This window comes from Triticum aestivum, chromosome 3B (assembly GCF_018294505.1).
Source record: "Triticum aestivum cultivar Chinese Spring chromosome 3B, IWGSC CS RefSeq v2.1, whole genome shotgun sequence".
In the NCBI taxonomy this organism is placed as follows: Eukaryota; Viridiplantae; Streptophyta; class Magnoliopsida; order Poales; family Poaceae; genus Triticum; species Triticum aestivum.
The window spans coordinates 455,146,925-455,168,183 of NC_057801.1; the positions used below are offsets into that span (position 1 = coordinate 455,146,925).

General features: G+C 46.0%; 1 protein-coding gene across 1 annotated transcript; it reads left to right on the plus strand.

Annotated features, from left to right (window-relative positions):
* The first annotated feature begins 2,032 nt into the window (after window positions 1–2,032).
* On the plus strand, window positions 2,033–4,395 carry LOC123067530 (uncharacterized). The gene is made up of 10 exons (XM_044490286.1): window positions 2,033–2,041; window positions 2,128–2,211; window positions 2,317–2,343; window positions 2,879–2,955; window positions 3,078–3,200; window positions 3,252–3,309; window positions 3,424–3,468; window positions 3,809–3,827; window positions 3,944–4,051; window positions 4,271–4,395. The coding sequence occupies exons 1-10, from the start codon at window positions 2,033–2,035 to the stop codon at window positions 4,393–4,395; spliced, it is 675 nt and encodes a 224-aa protein (XP_044346221.1).
* The last annotated feature ends 16,864 nt before the right edge of the window (window positions 4,396–21,259 follow it).

Here is a 21,259-nt window from a genome sequence, read left to right on the forward strand (position 1 = left end):
ACTACGAGGTAGCTGCAATTCAAATTTGACCCGCTTCCAACTAAATAGGCAGAAATTTGTCTTTTTCAACAGAGGTGGGTCGAAACTTTTGACACCCAACTATTTGGTCAATTGTGCATTAGATATGGCCTAGTATTTTAGAAAATTTATTTGGTCCAATTTTACAACAACTATTTGCTAGGTCGTTCACAAAAAACCCGATTATTGCCACTCTAAAAATTGAAAAATGACTTTTTGTGTAAAGAAATAAAACCCCCATCCCAATATACACACATGTGCACAATATTGAAGCATTTTCACAAAATATGATCCAATTTTCCATCAAGATTTCATATGTTCTTAAAAAAACCATTTCTACACTCAGAAAATAAACTTAAATTCTCATTGGTGGAAAGGTGTGTGCCACGGATCGATGACATGGCACACATCCATCCATCGATCCCACACCACTGTAACTCCCTCCGCTCCTACCTCCCAAACCCTAACTCCCGAACCCCCGATTCAGATCGAATCAATGGCGACGCCGCACGCCCACTTCGCCCCCTATCCAGATCTCCCTCTCTCTGCCACACTTCTCCCCTCGCCGCCGCCTCCCTCTCCGCCATCCACCTCTACCCTCTCCACCGGTCTGCCACATCCGGCAACATCGAGGCCAGCGGGCGCTGGATTCGGCACCGGCGTGGCCCCTCCATCAGCAACTCGAACAAGGGGGCGGCGGTGCCATGGCTTCCCCCAACCACATGGCGTGGGCCTGAGCCACCCACTGGCCTCGGCTGGGTCCCGGACGAGCAGCCGCGCGGGATGATGCTGATGGCGCTGCGACCGCGGCCCCCGACCATCCCGCCAGCGCTGTGGGCCACGGAGGCGGCCGCCCACGAGGTGCTGCTGCGACTACACCCAACGGAGGAGGCGGAGCGGCGCCGGCACAGGGTCGTCGACTACGCCAAGAACCTCATCGGCTGCGAGGTACCTCCTCCCTCGCCCTCCCACCCCATGCGAAACCCTCGCACGTTTGTCCCGCTGTGTCTGCGTGTCAGCTTCTGTAAGATGTTGTTTGTCCAAGGTTAGAGGAGACTGTTGCTCTTAGGTATTTATGAAACAGCTAAAAATTCCCAGGCTGTACCCTGTTCAAACGATGCTGCATATCAGCACATGCTAATGGTTAATGTGCATGCTCAACCAGAAATCAGAATTGCCTCTGTAAGATGTTGTAGTCCTGCCATGCATGATCCAGACACAAGACATTACTCTGTCTAACCCATGTCTGATTTATAACATAGTAATATTATATAGCTTGATTATTTGTATTCAACTATTCTTATTTATAACATGACCTTCCACTTCAAAACATTTTTTATCCAACAAAGTTCGTTACACCAAGCAATTGAGAAAAAAGGAGAATAAGCAGTAAACATCTACTTATTTATTACAACTCAAAACATATAGTTGTTGGAATTAAAAATTACATATAACCATACAGGTTATGACAAGCCAGGGGCTCTTCTCAACTTCTGGTGATTTATGCGATGCATGAGGAGAATCGGGTTGTTGCCCACAACACCCTGCAACGATGCCTTCTTCTCCTCTCTTCGCGGGTGCTCGCCGGTCCATGCTGCCACCCATCAATGTTGACAAGTCACCATCTAAAAGGTTGTCCGAGGAGGTATAGCCGAATCCTGAATCTGATTGATGTGCTCTCATACACCTTTAGATTTCTTTTTCTTTACATTTACATAGTTTCAGTTACTTGTTATAGAAACTGCTGGTTTCGAACGCTAGCAAGCTCCTGGCATGGACAAGACAGAAGTGGGAAGGCTATTGCTGCTCCATGCTCCCGACTTGACTTAAATATATGGACCTGATTATCCTATTGTCTCCTGGCATGGACAAGACAGAAGTGGGAAGGCTATTGCTGCTCCATGCTCCCGGCTTGACTTAAATATATGGACCTGATTATCCTGTTGGAATTAATCATTCTTGTTGTGGCAGCTACATATTAATCTAGTTCTAGTCTCTAATCTTTATACTGCACATGCCTTCTGTATGTTGAATTAGTTTCCTATCTAGTTCAATGTAGATTCTGATTCTAGCTCCTAGACTTGTGTTCTAGTGTCTTTCATTTAATAGATGAGTGCAAAGAAGGCCACTGGATCTGCTAGAAATCGATTGAGCTGCAGGGTTTTTCTTGCTCGCTTGCTTACTTTGCTGCATGTTTGTAACCTGGTCGATTTTGTTTTCTGCTATCATTCTCAGTGTCATGAAAATGGAGATGCACTGCTTCACATTCTTAATCTAATTTAATGTGTAAAATGGCAGACAAATGCTGCTGCAAAGATATTAGTGGTATATGTGCATGCATTTGACAATATGATTTCACATGTGTGTTTGAAAATTAACCATACAGATTATGGTACTGTTAATTTGGTGCAGTTGAATGGGTGCTTGGTGTTGATATTTTGTTAAAAGAGCATTATGTTGTCTTATAATAGATTGATTCTATTCTGATTTACTACTGAACTATGTTGTTGTAGACTATAAAAGAAGAAGTTGCAGATGGTTATGGATTTAGATTTGGCATGTGTTTATCTTGACTGCTCAGGGTGGACGAATTGTAGTATTATGCATGTAACTCAGTCTGCTTGGACAACACTAGCATGTTACTATGTACTACTACTATTCAAGAAGTTTCATGAGTTGCCAGTGCCGCACTTCTAGTCTCATTGATGGTGTTTAACAATAATCCTTTATCCGATCTCAGATTTCATCATAAATCATAATGGACTACTCTTCTGTTGAATGTTGATTGGCGCACTATTCTGCTATTGCCAAGTAGAGGAATAAGAGGATATATGAAGTTTACTATTAATGTTTCATGCAGGTGGGGTTACCCAATGTTGGCAAATCAACTTTCTTTAACATAGTAACAAAGGTCGGCTACCGCGCCGTTAACTCCAGGTCCCGACCCCTCCCTCCCTCGTCTCCCCGTCTCGTTTTTTTCCCGTGGTGGCTGCTTCTATTTCACGTCGGGTTCTGACTCGGTTTGGTTTGCTGCTGTTGTTTCTGTTGTGGTGGCGCAGGCTTGCGGTGAAGAAGATCAAGGCTGAGAAGGACCCCAACAAGCCCACGCACCCCCGAGCGCTTTCTTCATCTTCATGTGAGTCTCAGTCTTGGTTCCTGGTTCGATTCGTGTTGCTTCTGTGGTGTGGCGTCACGTCCTGACCAAGAATTTGTTGCGTGTTTCGTCTTCGCAGGGACAACTTCACGAAGGCGTACAAGGAGAAGCACCTCGGCGTCAAGCAGGTCTCCGTGGTAAGCGTCCCCCACCCGCCTCTGTCTTGTTTTTCCTTCGAATTGGTGGTGCTGCGAGATGAGTTTCCTTATGAATTCTGTGTCCTGATATGGTTTAGGTTGGTTGAATTGCAGATTGGCAAGGCCGGTGGTGAGAAGTGGAAGTCCATGAGTGATGTTGTAAGTTGCACGTCTCCCCTCCCCTCTCTGCTACCGCTCAATTCGGTGCCGATTTACTTGTTTCTGTCTTACTTTGCCTAGTGTTCGAACCAGTTGGTTAGTTAGATTTTGAATGGCAGTAGCAGCAAACTGATTTTTATCAAATATATCTCTATTACCGCTCAATTCGGCGCCGGTTTTCCAATGGCAGTAGCAGCAAACTAATTTTATCAATTATATCTTATGCGAAGTTAGGCGCAATGTGTTGCAGTGAAGTATTTTACATGACTTGCACTTGTGCAATGAATATTCATATTGTGTCTATGTTTTCTTGTATGAATGAGTATCTCATTTTAACTAGCTGGAGAACGAAAAGCATGGTACTAGCTGAATTTCTGTTGTCATTCTAAATAACTGTCCTTTTTTGAAACCCTTCCTAATTTGTTTGCAGCCTTTCCTAATTTTTTGTTCTTGTTCTATTTGGAAATGGATGCAGCAGGTGCTCTGCTCTTGCACACGTCTAGCACCGTCTCTGGTGCGGTGGTGCTTCTTGAGGCGACCGGCGTGATGGCGGCTTTGTACGGCGGCGACCACAAGCTCTCTGGTGAGTCGGCTCCATCTTCTAGCCCTAGCTCCCTATTTTCTGCTCCTATAGCATGCTCTGTTGGTTTAGAACACTAGCAGCAGTAGCCTACCGTGTATGCGTACTAAACAGCAGGAGCTCAATACCTTGTGTACACTAGCAGCTTGCTTACACACTTGTCACTTTTGCTTGTGGTAGCCATTACGTAGCTGAATCATGTCCGTGTCTACTAATCATCAGTTCATAGTATTTGGCTTCTGTGCGATGGTCTGCGACTATTTTATGGTGATGCGGATATACTTTCTGATTTGAAGTTACTAATATTTTTTGTTTTGATTCTTTCTCTGGTGCGAGGAAAGCTGTGAGTAGACGTCAACGATGCCTACTTGCTTGGCTGCTACAGTGATGCATGCACCGGTCAAGAAATCTCACATGCATATACGTACATGTTAGGATAGTGGTAGATATGCCATAGTTCCTGTGTAAGGAAATGTATTCCTGAGATGATTTTGTTATGTTATCTAAACCTGGGAGATGTGTTATGTGATGTGATATGATGGATGATTTGAATTCGACATTGAGTTTTCCTGATTTGAATATGAAACAATGTCGGATGCGTGTGTGTAACTGGATTAAACAGGTCTTGTTCCCAAACAATTTTGTTCAAACATTTATTTCAAAATCCGAGATCTAATAGTGGACAACAAATTGGGCTGAGAAAGGCCACAGCCCAACAAGCATTGGTCTGTTTAAAAAGTGAAACAAAAAAAGCCTCAGAAAATAAAAAAATAAATATATTACAAAAAAGGCCCAGGCCCCCTAATATGGAAGTATGGCCCGTGTACAAATTGACAGAAAAAATACACTAAATTGGCTGAATTAATGGGCTCGACCCATATAAACACCCAATTGGACCGGGCCGATTCTAATTTTTGACCTTTTCAATTGGTCGCAATTTTGCCACGTCAGATTGCCACGTCGGATCCAACGTGGCCTGGGCAGACAGCCAGTGACCAAAACAAAAGGTCATGGGTTCAACGACCTTCTGTTTTGGTCGTAAACATCTACGACCTTCTCACAGAGAAGGTCATTAATTTCAGTTTACGACTGCCAGCTTTTGACCTTCTATTTTTGGTCATAAAAAGGTCGCAAATGAAAAACAATGACCTTTCAGTGACCAATAGTCAAGGTCACAAGTTGACATATTTCTTGTAGGGGCCCGCGTACAGTGGCTGCGTGACCTCCGTCACCTTCTCCACCGCTCTCTGGCACCGTTCGTCGCCGGGCGCCGGGGACAGGTGTCCTCCGACGGAGCCCGAGCCCTCCTCGCCGCCCACCTCTAAAAGCCCCCCTCCGCAGCCTCCTAGAGCATCGCAAACCCACTCTCACTCCCTCCTAGAGCCACTAGAAGCCGCAGCCCGGCCGGGCAGGCCGCGGGCTACCGTCCCGGAGCCGAGCTCGCCGGCGATCCCCTTTGGATCGTTCCCGCAACCTCGGCCCCTCCCAAGCCAAGATGACCCCGCCAAGGCCTCCGCCTCTCCTCCGTGAAGCCAACGCACCTAGCTAGAGCCCCTGGAGCCGCCCCAAGCCGCCGTCTTCTCCAACTCCGGCAACCTCCGCCCTCTGTCACCATTCGAGAGGTTAAATCCGACGCCGTCCGGCCACCATTAGCCATGCTACGGGTACGGACAGGTGTGCAATCGTCTTCTGCGTCGATCCCTCCCTCTCGTTCGCCTCCAAGAAGTCTCAACGCCGGTGTGAGCTCCGGCGAAGCGCCGTGCCTCTCTGTTTCCCTCTCCCCTCCCTCTGGCCTGACTATCGGGGCCCGCTAGTCAGCTACTCATTACGCGCGCGAAGCGTATGAGTGGTAGCGCCCCGGGAGATTATGCTATCGACATCACCCCCTGTTATTATTTCAGATTCAATTAAATTCTAGTAGCATTCAAACAGCCAAAACTTTTTACCTGAAAGTCCAAATGCATTGATTCTTTTTGCATCGTGTTCTGTGTCCAAAAATCTAGCAGCGCCCAAAGGATGGGATTTTTCCTTGCTGTCTGGATTTTCTGGCAATTTTCAGAAGGTTTCTTGATATTTTGTTTTTGTGGTTTTGAATATTTTCAGCAAAGCCAGCTTGTCTTGAGGATCACCAAGAGCCTTGTGAACCTCACCAGTACTAAGGCAAGCCACAGTAACATTTTCATGGTGCCACTTCAATATTTATGATTTTCCTAAATGAACTTATGAATATTGATGCATTTAAATTAGTTAGATAATAAATATATTCGGTTATATGCTTTATGTGTTAAAATACTTGAACTTCAGAATGTTTGAAGTAAATATTGTTGGCAAGATAAGGAGAACTTAGTTGCAAGTAATAAATAAATAATATGGTCATAGAGTTTGATGAGTAGTTTAAATATTATTTTGCATGGTGAATAATGATGAGAATGCTAGAAATGGTTCTGGTATAAGTAAAGTGAGATCTTAACCAGAATAGTAGCATGTGTTGATGATGGCTCTGTAGGAGCGGGGTTGGTGCAGTTGTTTGCACGATTATGTGATGCATATGTTAAGTGATGCATAGTATGGCATTATGACACCGGTTATTTCTTTCACATTAAGTTGAACCTGATTAATAATTCAACTTGAACATGTTGTTGACCGGGTCGTGGTGCCGCTGAAGCGAGCCTTTCCCAATGCAACCACATTTTCCGGTATGGGACGACATTAATGCATTTCATTGTCGTGCCTCTGGTCGGTGCCTCCATTTAGGGAAGGTTATGGGCGTGCTGTACCCTGGCCCGGTAGGCAAGCATAACCTTGTGAGCCCGTAGTTAAGTTAATTTTGGTACCGGGTCCCAGAGTGGATCGTGGCCACGACGGTGGTCGAGGTGTCTGGAGGTAGACACGGGGCCACCCAGGACTAGCCCGTTGGGGTTTGAGTCGGAAGGGCCGGGAGAGTGTCATGACAATGAAATGGTTTCATCGGAACGCCGTTGGTCCACCAGAATGGGAGTGCGAGGCCATGGGTTTCGTAGTGTGGGTACAGTGTACTAACCTCTGCAGAGTGTTTTTAATATATTGATAGCCGAGTCCACGGTTACGGACACGCTCGAAAGTAGGGTACACCATGGGTCAACACTTAATAAATATGCACACTAAATTGCAGTAAGGATGGGAGTGAGGCCATCGTGTTGAGTTGGCCACGAGTTGGTCGGGTTGTGATCGCCGTAAGGATCACGGGCCACGAGTTGGTCGGATTGTGATCGCCGTAAGGATCACGGGCCACGAGTTGGTCGGGTTGTGATCGCCGTAAGGATCACGGGCCACGAGTTGGTCGGGTTGTGATCGCCGTAAGGATCACGAGTGTGTTTTAGTATTATCATGTTTATTGGTCACATCTGGTAAGCCAGTCAGGAGAATGAGTACCTGTTGAGCATAATTACAGCATGTTGGATATATGGTTGCATTGTTGTTTAATTGGTTAAATATCATGATATTGCCTGTCATCATGTTTATGCTTATTGTGAGCTTGTAAGTACATTCAATGTACTGACCTGGCGTGTCATGCTAGATTTCAGGAAAGTTCCGTTGGAAAGGAGTGTTGTCCGAGTCTAGACCGTGTCCACGTCAGTGTCCTTGTGCTATGCAGTCCCGCTACGATGTTGTTCCGCTGCCGAGTAGTTGTCATGATCGAGGCCCCCTTTATGTTCACTAAATAATGTACATATTGTTCATCTGCACCGTGTGTGCCGCTTGGCCTCGCTAACTGTTGTAATATGAGCTATGCTCCGCTAGCATGAATAAAGCGGTTGTTTTCTGTACCATGTTGTTGTGTGTTGCCAGAAGACAAGGTCTCTAGGCTGGCAATGCAAGGTAAACCGGTCGCTCTGAGCCGGGGTGCCACAACGCTTGGTATCAAAGCCGCGCTAACTGTAGGCCACGCTAGACTAAGCTGAGTTGACTGGACGCTAGATACGAGTTGTAGCTGAGTGTCGGTAATAACTGTAGCTGGTTGTTGCATTGCTTAGACTGATTATATTTTTCTATGCTAACCTACTAATGGTTGTGAGTGTAGATGGATCCGGTGCTGTATCCGTGCCAGTTGCAGCTGATGCCATACACGTCGCTGCATCTCCTTCATAACGTGTGGCGTCGGGTGTACCCTCGCAGAGATGATCCAGTCTATCATGTGTACCGAGAGCGCCTAGCTGACTCAGTATATCAGTATCATGCCGTGGTTACTCTTCGCACCAGTTCCGATTCTGGCTCTTACACTCGTACCTCTTGTAGCGGCTACACTTCTTCCGCTTCTCAGGCTGTCTAGTTTGCCGCATTCGAGGTAATTGTTGAGCTCCGCTACAATGAGGTCCGTATGCAGAATCACCCAGGTTTCCATTACTACCCTTCTCTCCATGATAATGGTCGTGTTCGTTTCCCTATCATTGATCCGGAGTCTGAAAGTGTAGCTGGCCACCTTTCTCGCTACATCACTGCTAGCTATCTTCTGAACTACGAGCTGGCTCGTGAGCTGAGTCGTACCCGTACTGCTTTAGCCGCTACTTTAGTCTCTGCTCGCTCAGCCAGTACTTCTCCATCCGTAGGATTTATTCCCTACGTTCCTGCCAGTTCTAGATCCCCTGTTTCTCCGGTTACTCCCCAGAGTAACTCGGGCACCGCGACTGCGAGTCTACCTAGTGCTCCGGCCAAGTGGGTTTCACTCCTCGCCACTCCTGCAACCCCGATGGTCCACCCTCCACCTGCCCCAGAGGGAGAGCCCTCGAGGCAGCGTCGTCGTGTCACTTTTAACCCAGAGGTCTCCGTTAAGCCCGTCAGTTCTGGATCCGAGTCCGCTTCAGGAGAGGATCCCGCAGCGCCAGCCAAACAGTAGAGCTTTCGAGTATTCTCAGTCATCGGGATGGAGTACGGATGTAGTTGTATGAGTTATGATGTTTCATTTCATGTATGAGGGTAGTTGGACCTGACATGATGTTATCTTTCATGTATGAGTCTATGTATAATTATGCTGGACTTTATTTTATTCGCCTTTTTTTCTTCGTCTTTTCGGTTTTGCTTGGTTTTGTTGCTGGCTTCTCCCCAGTTTTTATTGAATGCTTCTCATCTCGGATGCGTTGACTTGGGAAAAATCATATTAGGATGATGCGGGGAGGCTGCAGTAGCAACGCTCGCAAGGGTTCCCCTGTTCGGCGTTCCGCACGACAGGCAGGACAATCACCCGAGCCGTATGTTCCACCACCGCCTCCATCGCCAAATTCGCCCTCCATCGAGCAAATTATGCGTATGTTCGAGGAACGACGAAACAATGATCCAATGGAAATATTCGGTAGTATCTTAGCAATGGTGGGACAGAATGGAAATCATCCCGCCCCTCACTCTAAGCTATCTGATTTTCAGAGAACTAAGCCTCCTAGTTTCAGTCAGGCCATTGATCCCTTGGATGCAGATGATTGGTTAAGAACTATGGAAAAGAAACTTGAGGTTGCTTGAACTGATGAAGAGGATAAAGTGCCATTTGTAACACATTATCTGGAAGGTGCTGCTACTATATGGTGGGAAAATGAGAAAGCCATAGGGACTGAGAATGAAGCAATTACCTGGTCACGATTCAAGGAGCAATTCCAGAAATATCACATCCCTGCAGGAATTATGAAGACTAAGCAGCATGAATTTCTCGCTCTCCTCCAAGGAAGTCAGTCAGTGGGAGAATATTTGCAGAAATTCAATCACCTGTCACGTTACTCTCAATATGATGTGGCCACTGAAGAAAGGAAGATGGACATATTTCTTGGCGGATTAAACCCGCAACTTCATTGTGCTCTTAGTGTGTTCGATTTTCCAGATTTCCAAACCCTGGTGAACAAGGCTTTCATTGCTGAAAGAGAACACAAGCTCGTGTCAGATATTAAGTCTGCCCATAATGATCACGAGCGCAAGTTTGAGCCCAAGAAGGAAATTCAACCAGTGCAGAAGGTTCGTACCAGGCAGCCAACTCCACTGGCATACCAGCCTAGTTGGCAACAAAATGTTAACAAGACCACCACCCAAGTCAAGAATGACATGCTCAACCCAGTTATGGAAAATCGATTGCGCAACAATTCCTGTAACAGTTGCGGACAAACCGGACATTTTGCCAAACAGTGTCCCAAGAACAACCGGACCAATGCTACGTTTAAGCCTCAAATCCATTATTTGGAAGCTGGTCCGAGTCAGCACAACGTCACAGGATACGTTCATCACATTTCAGCCGACGAAGCCCAAGAAAATCCTGAAGTCGTCATTGGTATGTTCCCTATTAATAACATACCTGCAGTACTTTTATTTGACTCTGGGGCTTCCCACTCTTTTATTTCTCAGAGTTTTGTTGCCCAAAACAATTTCCCTTGCTCAGTTTTGGGCAAGAATATGCTGGTACAAACCTCGGGATCTCTCATCCAAAGCAATCTTGTCTGCCGCAATCTGAAAGTCAGTATCAACGGGATCTGTTTCCCGACGTCTTTGATACTTATTGAGTCTTACAAATTGGATGTTATCTTGGGTATGAATTGGCTGACTCAGTAACAAGTATGCATAAATTGTGCGACACGAGAAGTCAACTTGACCGAACAAGATGGACAAACTACCAAGTTTATTGCTCGTAGAAGCATACCCTCCAAGGAAATGGCTTTTACAGCAATAGCAGAAATGGAATTAATTCCGGTGGTCAGTGAGTTTCCTGATGTATTCCCAGAAGAACTGCCAAGCATGCGACCTGACCGAGAGCTTGAGTTTGCAATAGAACTTGTGCCTGGAACCACACCAATACACAAGAAATATTATCGAATGCCGTCATCTGAATTGGTGGAGCTAAAGAAACAGCTCGATGAAATGCTCCAAAAAGCATACATCCGCCCCAGTTCCTCGCCATGGGGATCACCCGCTATTTTTGTGGACAAGAAAGATGGCAGCCATCATATTTGTGTGGACTACCGATAGTTGAATATTTCATGATCAAAGACAAATACCCTCTACCAAGAATTGATGATTTGTTTGATCGGCTCAGTGGAGCCAAGGTATTCTCAAAGATTGATTTGCGGACTGGATATTACCAGCTCAAAATTAAAAAGGAGGATATTCCCAAGACCGCGTTCACCACTCTCTACGGTCTCTAGAAATATACCATCATGTCCTTCAGCCTCAGCAACGCCCCTGCCTTCTTCATGCACATGATGAATAAAGTATTCATGGATTTCCTCGATAAGTTCGTGGTCGTCTTCATCGATGACATACTTATTTACTCAAGAGCATAAAGGACACCTCCGCGCAGTGTTACAATGACTCCGTGAGCACCAGTTATACGCCAAATTCAGTAAATGTGAGTTTTGGCTCAAGCAAGTTGGATTCCTCGGGCATGTGCTATCCGCTGAAGGTATAGCCGTGGACCCAAGCAAGGTAAAAGATGTGCTCGACTGGTTGCCACCCGCCACCGTATCTCAGATTCGGAGTTTTCTTGGATTAGCCGGATACTACCGTCATTTCATTGAAGGGTTCTCCAAGATTGCTAAGCCCATGACGGAGCTGCTACAAAAGGATAAGAAGTTTGAATGGACTTCAGACTATGAGAAAAGTTTCACCGAGTTAAAGAAACGCTTGACAACTGCCAGTATTAACACTTCCAGATATCTACCACAGCTTTGACGTATACTTCGATGCTTCCCGGCAAGGACTTGGATGCGTGCTTATGCAAGATGGTAAGGTAGTAGCTTATGCCTCACGGAAGCTATGGTCCCACGAAGGAAATTACCCACTCATGATTTGGAATTGGCCGCGGTAGTCCAGCTTTAAAAATTTGGAGACACTACCTCATTGGGAAAAGGTGCCAAATTTTTACCGATCACAAAAGTCTCAAATATATATTTTCTCAGCTTGATTTAAATCTCCGTCAATGAAGATGGCTTGAGTTGGTCAAGGATTATGATCTTGGAATAAATTATCATTCGCGTAAGGCCAACGTGGTTGTCGATGCACTCAGTCGAAAGCCCGTCAGTTTAAACGTCATGTTGGAATCATTGCCTTCTGAACTTAAAGAAGAGATTGCTCAGCTCAACCTAGTCATAGTTGAGGCTGGCCTTGCCAATATCCTGACAGTTACCCCTACTCTTGAGGAAGAAATCCGTAAGGCCCAGTCAGGCAATGTCGATCTGCAGAAACACATCAAGTCATCTGATTTCTCGAAGGATCCGTGCGGTACCCTCCGATTCAGGGGAAGGATTTGTGTGCCTAATCAAGCTGACCTAAAGCAGAAAATTTTGTCAGAAACCCATGAATCCTCGTATTCAATCCACCCGGGAGGTACAAAATGTATGAAGACCTTCGACACATATTCAGGTGGGATGGAATGAAGAAAGACATTGCGTATTTCGTGGCCTGTTGCGACATATGCAACAAAGTTAAGGCAGAACATCAGAAACCAGCCGGACTTCTCCAATCATTGCCCGTGTCACAATGGAAATGGGACGATGTGTGTATGGATTTCATCACAGGACTACCCAGGACCGGACGAGGCAATAATGCGATATGGGTGATAGTGGAGACATTAACCAAGGTAGCCCACTTCCTCCCAGTCAAAACCTCATACCGACCAGATGAACTTGCCCGATTGTATGTATCCAGGATTGTCAGTTTGCATGTAGTTCCCCGAACCATCACTTCTGACCAAGGTTCGCTTTTCACCTCTGCTTTCTAGTCCCGTATTCATCAGGCCCTCGGGATAGAGTTAAAATACAGTACTGCTTATCATCCTCAGACGGATGGGCAAACAGAAAGAGTAAATCAGATACTCGAAGATATGCTCCGAGCCTGTGTTTTGGCCCAAGGATCCCAATGGGAAGACTGCTTGCCGTACACCAAGTTCTCGTATAACAATGGGTGCCAGACCTGTTTAAAGATGTCACCATATGAAGCCTTGTATGGCCGTAAGTGCCACACTCCATTAAATTGGTCTCAAACCGGAGATAGCCGTATTTTCGGAACAGATCTCATGCTGGAAGCCGAAAAGCAAGTCAAGGAAATTCGAGACAGATTACAACTGGCCAAGTCACGACAAAAAAGTTATTACGATGCAAAGCACCGGCAGATCAGTTTTGAACCCGGAGAACATGTCTACCTTTGAGTCACGCCCATGAAAGGAATAAAAAGGTTCCAAACTCGTGGAAAATTGGCACCCAGGTTTATTGGTCCATTTCCCGTTATGACGCGAGTAGGTGTTGTGGCATATCAGTTGGAACTGCCCCCTGAACTATCAGACGTGCACAACCTGTTCCACGTTTCACAGCTGCGACGGTGCATCTCACCACCCGAGAAAAAGACCGATTTGGCAGAGATAGAGCTGGCAAAGGACTTGACCTATGAAGAGAGGCCAGTAATTTTTTTTGGAACAGATGGAAAGGGTCACTCGCAGTAAATCACAAAGGTTTTACAAGGTTCAATGGATGCATCATACCGAGACGGAATCAACCTAGGAATCAGAAGAATTTCTAAGGGCATGTTATCCAGAATGGTTTTCTCAAGCAACCGAACTCGAGGACGAGATTCATTCTAAGTGGGGGAGGTTTGTGACAGCCTGGTTTTTGCCCTCTTTTTCTTTGCTTGATTTTCAGCTGAGTTGGTTTGGGTTTGGAGTTTTGAATCATTTCATTTGGACTTAACCACTTGGGTATCCCTTGATTTTCACCCAAGTGTTCCCTCTCCTCCTCCAAGCCATCATTTCACCCTTGGCCAACCCAACAATATTGCTTGGAATATTTTCTTAAATGAAAAATATTCATTTTGGCCTCCAAAACCCTAGCTAACTCATTGAGCTCCAAAGCAACCCTAATATTTCTTGCCCCAGAAATCCTGAGAAAAATCCCAAATATTCTTTGGACCCTAGGGCAATTTCTGAGCAAAAATATTTCACCACTATTTGGAATATTTTGGCTACAGCAAATTAAATCACTTCTGGGCTGAACTGGTAGTTTCTACAGCAACTACCTTTTTACTAGCTCCAATGTAGCTGGTTTTCCCTGAGCTTATTTACCTTAGTAAGAGGCAGTAAAACCCCAAAGCTCAGCCCTTGAATCCCTGTGGTTTAACAACAGTAACTCCCCAAAGTTTCTATCCAGTAACTTAACCTCATCACCATTTTACTTCTACTGCACCTGGAACCAAACCGAGCCATGGTAACACCTCAGTTTACTAAGGACTACACGCCAGACATCCTTGTTAGTGCGTAGGTGGCCTGATGTCATGGTCCACGCGGTGACCGCGTTCTTCCGAGTGTGCTGGCATGCCAAACGCGCGCTCTGCGCGTCGTCGGCGCCTCTGTTGAGCGCGTGCTCACTGCTCGGCCAGCCAGAGCGTGTCCCCCCTCACCACCATCCTCGTCTCCACCTCCATAACTCCACCCTGCCACTCGCCGATGCCGGAGCTCGCCGCAGCGAGCACGGGCACGGTCCGGCCAACGGCACAGTGCGCGCACACTATGTTCGTCTCTTTCCCCCTCGATCATGTGCTCGTCCACGCCCGCGTACAGTGGCTGCGTGACCTCTATCGCCTTCTCCATCTCTCTCTGGCACCGTTCATCGCCGGGCGCCGGGGACAGGTGTCCTCCGGTGGATCCCGAGCCCTCCTCACCGCCCCGCCTATAAAAGCCCCCCTCCACAGCCTCCTGGAGCATCACAAATCCACTCTCACTCCCTCCTAGAGCCACTAGAAGCCGCAGCCCGGCCGGGCAGGCCGCGGGCTGCCGTCCTGGAGCCGAGCTCGCCGGCGATCCTCTCTGGATCGTTCCTGCAGCCCCGACCCCTCCCAAGCCAAGGCGGCCCCGCCAGGGCCTCCACCTCTCCTCCGTGAAGCCTACGCACCTAGCTAGAGCCCCTGGAGCCGCCCCAAGCCGTCGTCTTCTCCAACTCCGGCAACCTTCGCCCTCTGTCGCTACTGGAGAGGTTAAATCCGACTCCGTCCGACCACCGTTAGCCACACTATCGGTACGGACAGGCGTGCAATCATCTTCTTCGTCGATCCCTCCCTCTCGTTCGCCTCCAAGAAGTCTCAACGCCGGCGTGAGCTCCGGCGAAGCGCAGCGCCTCTCTGTTTCCCTCTCCCCTCCCTCCGGCCTGACTAGCGGGGCCCGCTAGTCAGCCACTCATTACACGCGCGAAGTGGTATGAGTGGTAGCGCCCCAGGAGATTACGCTTTCGACGTCACCCCCCTGTTATTATTTCAGATTCATTTAAATTCTAGTAGCATTCAAACAGCCACAACTTTTTACCTGAAAGTCCAAATGCATTGATTCTTTTTGCATCGTGTTCTGTGTCCAAAATTCTAGCAGCACCCAAAGGATGGGATTTTTCCTTGCTATCTGGATTTTCTGGCAATTTTCAGAAGGTTTCTTGATATTTTGTTTTTGTGGTTTTGAATATTTTCAGCAGAGCCAGCTTGTCTTGAGGATCACCAGGAGCCTTGTGAACCTCACCAGTACTAAGGCAAGCCATAGTAACATTTTCATGGTGCCACTTCAATATTTATGATTTTGCTACTTGAACTTATGAATATTGATGCATTTAAATTAGTTAGATAATAAATATATTCTGTTATATGCTTGATGTGTTAAAATACATGAACTTCAGAATGTTTGAAGTAAATATTGTTGGCAAGATAAGGAGAAATTAGTTGCAAGTAATAAATAAATAATATGGTCATAGAGTTTGATGAGTAGTTTAAATATTATTTTGCATGGTGAATAATGATGAGAATGCTAGAAATGGTTCTGGTATAAGGAAAGTGAGATCTTAACCGTAATAGTAGCATGTGTTGATGATGGCTCCGTAGGAGCGTGGTTGGTGCACTTGTTTGCACGATTATGTGATGCATATGTTAAGTGATGCATAGTATGGCACTATGACACCGGTTATCTTTTTCACATTAAGTTGAACCGATTAATAATTCAACTTGAACATGTTGTTGACCGGGTCGTGGTGCCGCTGAGACAAGTCTTTCCCAGTGCAACCACATTTGCCGGTATGGGACGGCCTTAATGCGTTTCATTGTCCTGCCTCTGGTCGGTGCCTCCATTTAGGGAAGGTTATGGGCGTGTTGTACCCTGGCCCGGTAGGCAAGCATAACCTTGTGAGCCCGTAGTTAAGTTAATTTTGGTACCGGGTCCCAGAGTGGATCGTGGCCACGATGGTGGTCGAGGTGTCTGGAGGTAGACACGGGGCCACCCAGGACTAGCTCGTTGGGGTCTAAGTCGGAAGGGTCGGGAGAGTATCATGGCAATGAAATGGTTTCGTCGGAACGTCGTTGGTCCACCCGAATGGGAGTGCGAGGCCATGGGTTCCGTAGTGTGGGTACAATGTACTAACCTCTTCAAAGTGTTTTTAATCTATAGATAGCCGAGTCCACGGTTACGGACATGCTCGAAATTAGGGTACACCATGGGTCAACACTTAATAAATATGCACACTAAATTGCACTAAGGATGGCAGTGAGGCCATTGTGTTGAGTTGGCCAAGAGTTGGTCGGGTTGTGATCGCCGTAAGGATCACGGGCCATGAGTTGGTCGGGTTGTGATCGCCGTAAGGATCACGGGCCACGAGTTGGTCGGGTTGTGATCGGCGTAAGGATCACGGGCCACGAGTTGGTCGGGTTGTGATCGTCGTAAGGATCACGGGCCACGAGTTGGTCGGGTTGTGATCGTTGTAAGGATCACGAGTGTGTTTTGGTATTATCATGTTTATTGGTCACATCTGGTAAGCCAGTCAGGAGAATGAGTACCTGTTGAGCATAATTATAGCATGTTGGATATATGGTTGCATTGTTGTTTAATTGGTTAAATATCATGATATTGTCTGTCATCATGTTTATGCTTATTGTGAGCTTGCAAGTACATTCAATGTACTGACCTGGCGTGTCATGCCAGATTTCAGGAAAGTCCCGTTGGAAAGGAGTGTTGTCCGAGTCTAGACCGTGTCCACGTCGGTGTCCTTGTGCTATGGAGACCCGCTACGACGTTGTTTCGTTGCCGAGTAGTTGTCATGATCGAGGCCCCCTTTATGTTCACTAAATAATGTACATATTGTTCAGCCACATCATGTGTGCCGCTTGGCCTCGCTAACTGTTGTAATATGAGATATGCTCCGCTAGCATGAATAAAGCGGTTGTTTTCTGTACCATGTTGTCATGTGTTGCCAGAAGACAAGGTCTCTGGGCTGGCAATGCAAGGTAAACCGATCGCTCTGAGCTGGGGTGCCACATATACTATCTTGGACATATTTTATGATTGTGAGCACTCATTAAAATATGACATGCTAAAGAGTTGACGTTGGACAAGGAAGACAACGTAATGGGTTATGTTCTCTTATATTCGAAATAAAGTATATTGTCATGGATCATCCAACTTGTTGAGCTTGCCTTTCCCTCTCGTGCTAGCCAAATCCCGTGCACCAAGTAGAGATACTACTTGTGCTTACAAATATCCTTAAACCCAGTTTTGCCATGAGAGTCCACCATATCTACCCATGGATTGAGTAAGATCCTTCAAGTAAGTTGTCATGTTGCATGCAATAAAAATTGCTTTCTAAATATGTATGACTTATTAGTGTGGAGAAAATAAGCTTTATACGATCTTGTGATATGGAAGCAATAAAAGTGATGGACTGCATAATAAAGGTCCATATCACAAGTGGCAATATAAAGTGACGTTCTTTCGCATTAAGATTTCTTGCATCCAACCATAAAAGCACATGACAACCTCTGCTTCCCTCTGCGAAGGGTCTATCTTTTACTTTTGCCGTATACCGTATGCAAGAGTCATGGTGATCTTCACCTTTCCTTTTTACATTTTATCCTTTGGCAAGCACTTTGTGTTGGAAAGATCCTGATATATATATATATATATATATATATATCCAATTGGATGTAAGTTAGCATGAACTATTATTGTTGACATTACCCTTGAGGTAAAAGGTTGGGAGGCAACACTATAAGCCCCTATCTTTCTCTGTGTCCGATTAAAACTCCATACCCATAAGTATTGCGTGAGTGTTAGAAATTGTGAAAGACTAAATGATAGTTGAGTATGTGGACTTGCTGAAAAGTTCTTATATTGACTCTTTCCGATGTTATGATAAATTGCAATTGCTTTAATGACCAAGATCATAGTTTGTTGGTTCTCAATGAAATTTCCGATTCATATTTGACATTGTGGATAGATTATTACTTGAGCATAAGAAATCATATGACAATATATATATATATAGGAGTAGGATTTTCTACAATAGCTTGCCACAGAACTAGTTAAGGTTTTCGACGGTGTAAAAGTTCTCAAAAATCCTGAAAAAAATACTGAACCAACACACCTATAATATAACATGATCCAACGGATGGATTGAAAAAATATGACTACATGTGTCCTGGACAAAAAGAACAAATGTTTCAATATATATTGATCCTGCAGTGAGCTGAAATCCTTGTTTTTTCGATGAAGAGGTAACTATTATTTCCTCTGACTCAGAGCCTTTGCCAAGACAGAAAATTCGATGAGTAACCCGGAAAGTAAGCTTTTCTCACCCATTAGCTCATCTGGACCCTCACTTTATTTTGAAGCAACAACAGCATGAGAATCGGCGACAAACTCGGACCAGCGAAGGTGGAGAATTATCCTCTGGTTTACCAAATACTCCAGCTCCGCAGAAACATCGAAATGAGGTCCCTCCAAATTTAAATTCTTTTTATCCTCTAGCGGGTCTTATTCGTCAGCCACTTAATTCTTCCGATTCAAACTATCAGGGGACTTCTCACCCCTCTTCCGGTGAGTCATCGCAAACCCAGCTGCCGGACTTCAAAACTTCCCCTTTGTTGGGGATATGACTATTGGGTATGACCCGCCCAGGAGGGGCCGGGTTATACCTATGGCGGTTCATCAGACAAAGCCCGTGAAGATGTTGAAGATGGCGGTTCATGAAGCAGACCTGCTAAGGGCCCGAAGCTCAAAGGAGACTTAAGGCCATAAGTGTAAACCACCATATATGTATGACTTGTATTGTAGGACAAGCATACTCAGTCACCGAGACGGCCACATTGTCTATGAGCCGGCCGGGACTCCGTAAGCCGCAGGGTGTCAACCTGTGTATATAAAGGGACAACCTAGTGGCGGTTTAGGGCAAGAAACAACAGATCGAGAGCCAGGTCAAGCATATTCACTCCCTGGTAATTGAGAGATTAGCAATACCACCTCAAACTAGATTAGGCCTTTACCTTCACCGCAAGGGCCCGAACCAGTATAATCTCCTTGTGTCCTTTGTCCCGTTTAACCCCTTTAAGCTAACCCTGTTGTGATGGCTCCACGACTAAGTCCTTCTACTAGGACATCTGCCATGACAATTCCATGACAGTTGGCGCCCACCGTGGGGCCAGCGCGCGGTGGTCTCGAGTTCTTACAGGGCAATTTCGAAGGGATCAAGGGATACACTATGGGCCGGATGACCAAGAGTCGTCGTGGCAAGCTCTACATGGACGACGCGGGCTCGGGCCCCGAGGTCGGCTCAATCGAGTATGGGCACCGGGTCCCCTTCGGAGGAATCCACATCTTCATCGGCAAAATCAGCGAACCGGGCCCTGAGCCGGACATCTGCACCGACATCATCGAGATGGCTCGGCGTGCACGACCCGCTCGGGTTCAACCCGCCGTGAAGCGCGCCTTCGTTGGATTCATCCATGGGGCGGAACTTGAGGAAGGATCTGTGTCTGGCAGTGAGATGGCCATCTACTCTGATGGTGAATCATCCACAGGCGAGACTAATTCAATGTATCAGCTGCAAGACGGCCGGCTTGGGGGCTGTTCTGATGGCGACAGTATTCCGGACCCCTATGAGCCACCGAATAGGGTCACAATATTCATGGCCGGTACACAATCAGGGCAGAATTCTACGACTACAACAACAATGATTTCCGGGTCAGCAACGACAACGGTGGCCAGGGCAGGAGGCCCTGTGCGCCCGTCGGCTCGGGTCTTGTCCGACTTATTGGACACTTTGACAACATTGTTAACAACAGAGGTTAATGAATCACCCTCTCTAGGTAATGATCAATCACAAGACGATGTTGAACATGGATACTATGATGAGGATGATGATAGTGACTTTGATCTTAATGAGTCTATGAGACACTTTGGTCTTATGGCTAACCTTCACGGCTACATGGCTAGAGGAAAGTAATGGGGTCTTGAGAGTGGATGTACCGATCACATAACCGGAGACAAGTATATGTTTCGTGAGCTTGCTGAAAATGACAACCCTCGAAAGTATGTCACTTTTGGTGATAACTCAAAGGGTAAGGTGGTTGGCCTTGGTAAGGTGGTCATCTCACATGACAGCTCCATCCAAAATGTTATGCTCGTTGAATCTCTTGGCTATAATTTACTTTCCGTATCTAGACTAGTTGACTTTGGATTCAATGTACTATTTACTGAAGTAGATTGTGAAGTGTTTCGAAGAGATAATCATAATATGGTCTTTACCGGTATACGTAGAGGTGATCTATACATTGTTGATTTCACTAATAAGGCTCAACCTAGAACTTGCTTGATAGCTAAATCTTCTAAAGGTTGGTTGCGGCATAGAAGATTAGGTCATGTGGGCATGCGAAATCTTGATAAGCTTATTAAAGGTGATCATATCCTTTGAGTGAAAGATGTTATATGACAAGGATAGATTGTGCAGCGCATGTCAAGCAGGAAAACAGGTTGGAGGAAGCCACACCGTGAAAAACATCATGACCACGAGAAGACCGCTCGAGCTACTTCATATGGATCTTTTTGGTCCAAACGCCTACAAAAGTCTAAGTGGAAATTCGTTTGGTTTAGTCATAGTCGATGATTTTTCAAGATTTACGTGGGTGTTCTTTCTTGATGATAAGTCGCAGGTCCAAAATATCTTCAAGAACTTCACTAGGAAGCCCCAAAATCAATTTGAAGTGAAGATCAAGAGGTTCGCAGCGACAACAGAGTGGAGTTCAAGAACGCAAATGTGGATACCTTTCTTGATGAAGAAGGGTTTTCACATGAGTTCTCGGCTATGTACAGAACTCAACAAAATAGAGTTGTTGAGAGGAAGAACCGAACTCTTATTGAGATGGCAAGAACGATGCTTGATGAGTACAAGACGCCAAAACACTTTTGGGTGGAAGCGGTTG

Coding starts and splice junctions, on each gene's coding strand:
- LOC123067530 (XM_044490286.1), top strand. Junction 2,344..2,878: donor CTGCTGCAAAGATATTAGTG/GTATATGTGCAT, acceptor TGTTTCATGCAG/GTGGGGTTACCCAATGTTGG. Junction 3,310..3,423: donor GCGTCAAGCAGGTCTCCGTG/GTAAGCGTCCCC, acceptor GTTGAATTGCAG/ATTGGCAAGGCCGGTGGTGA.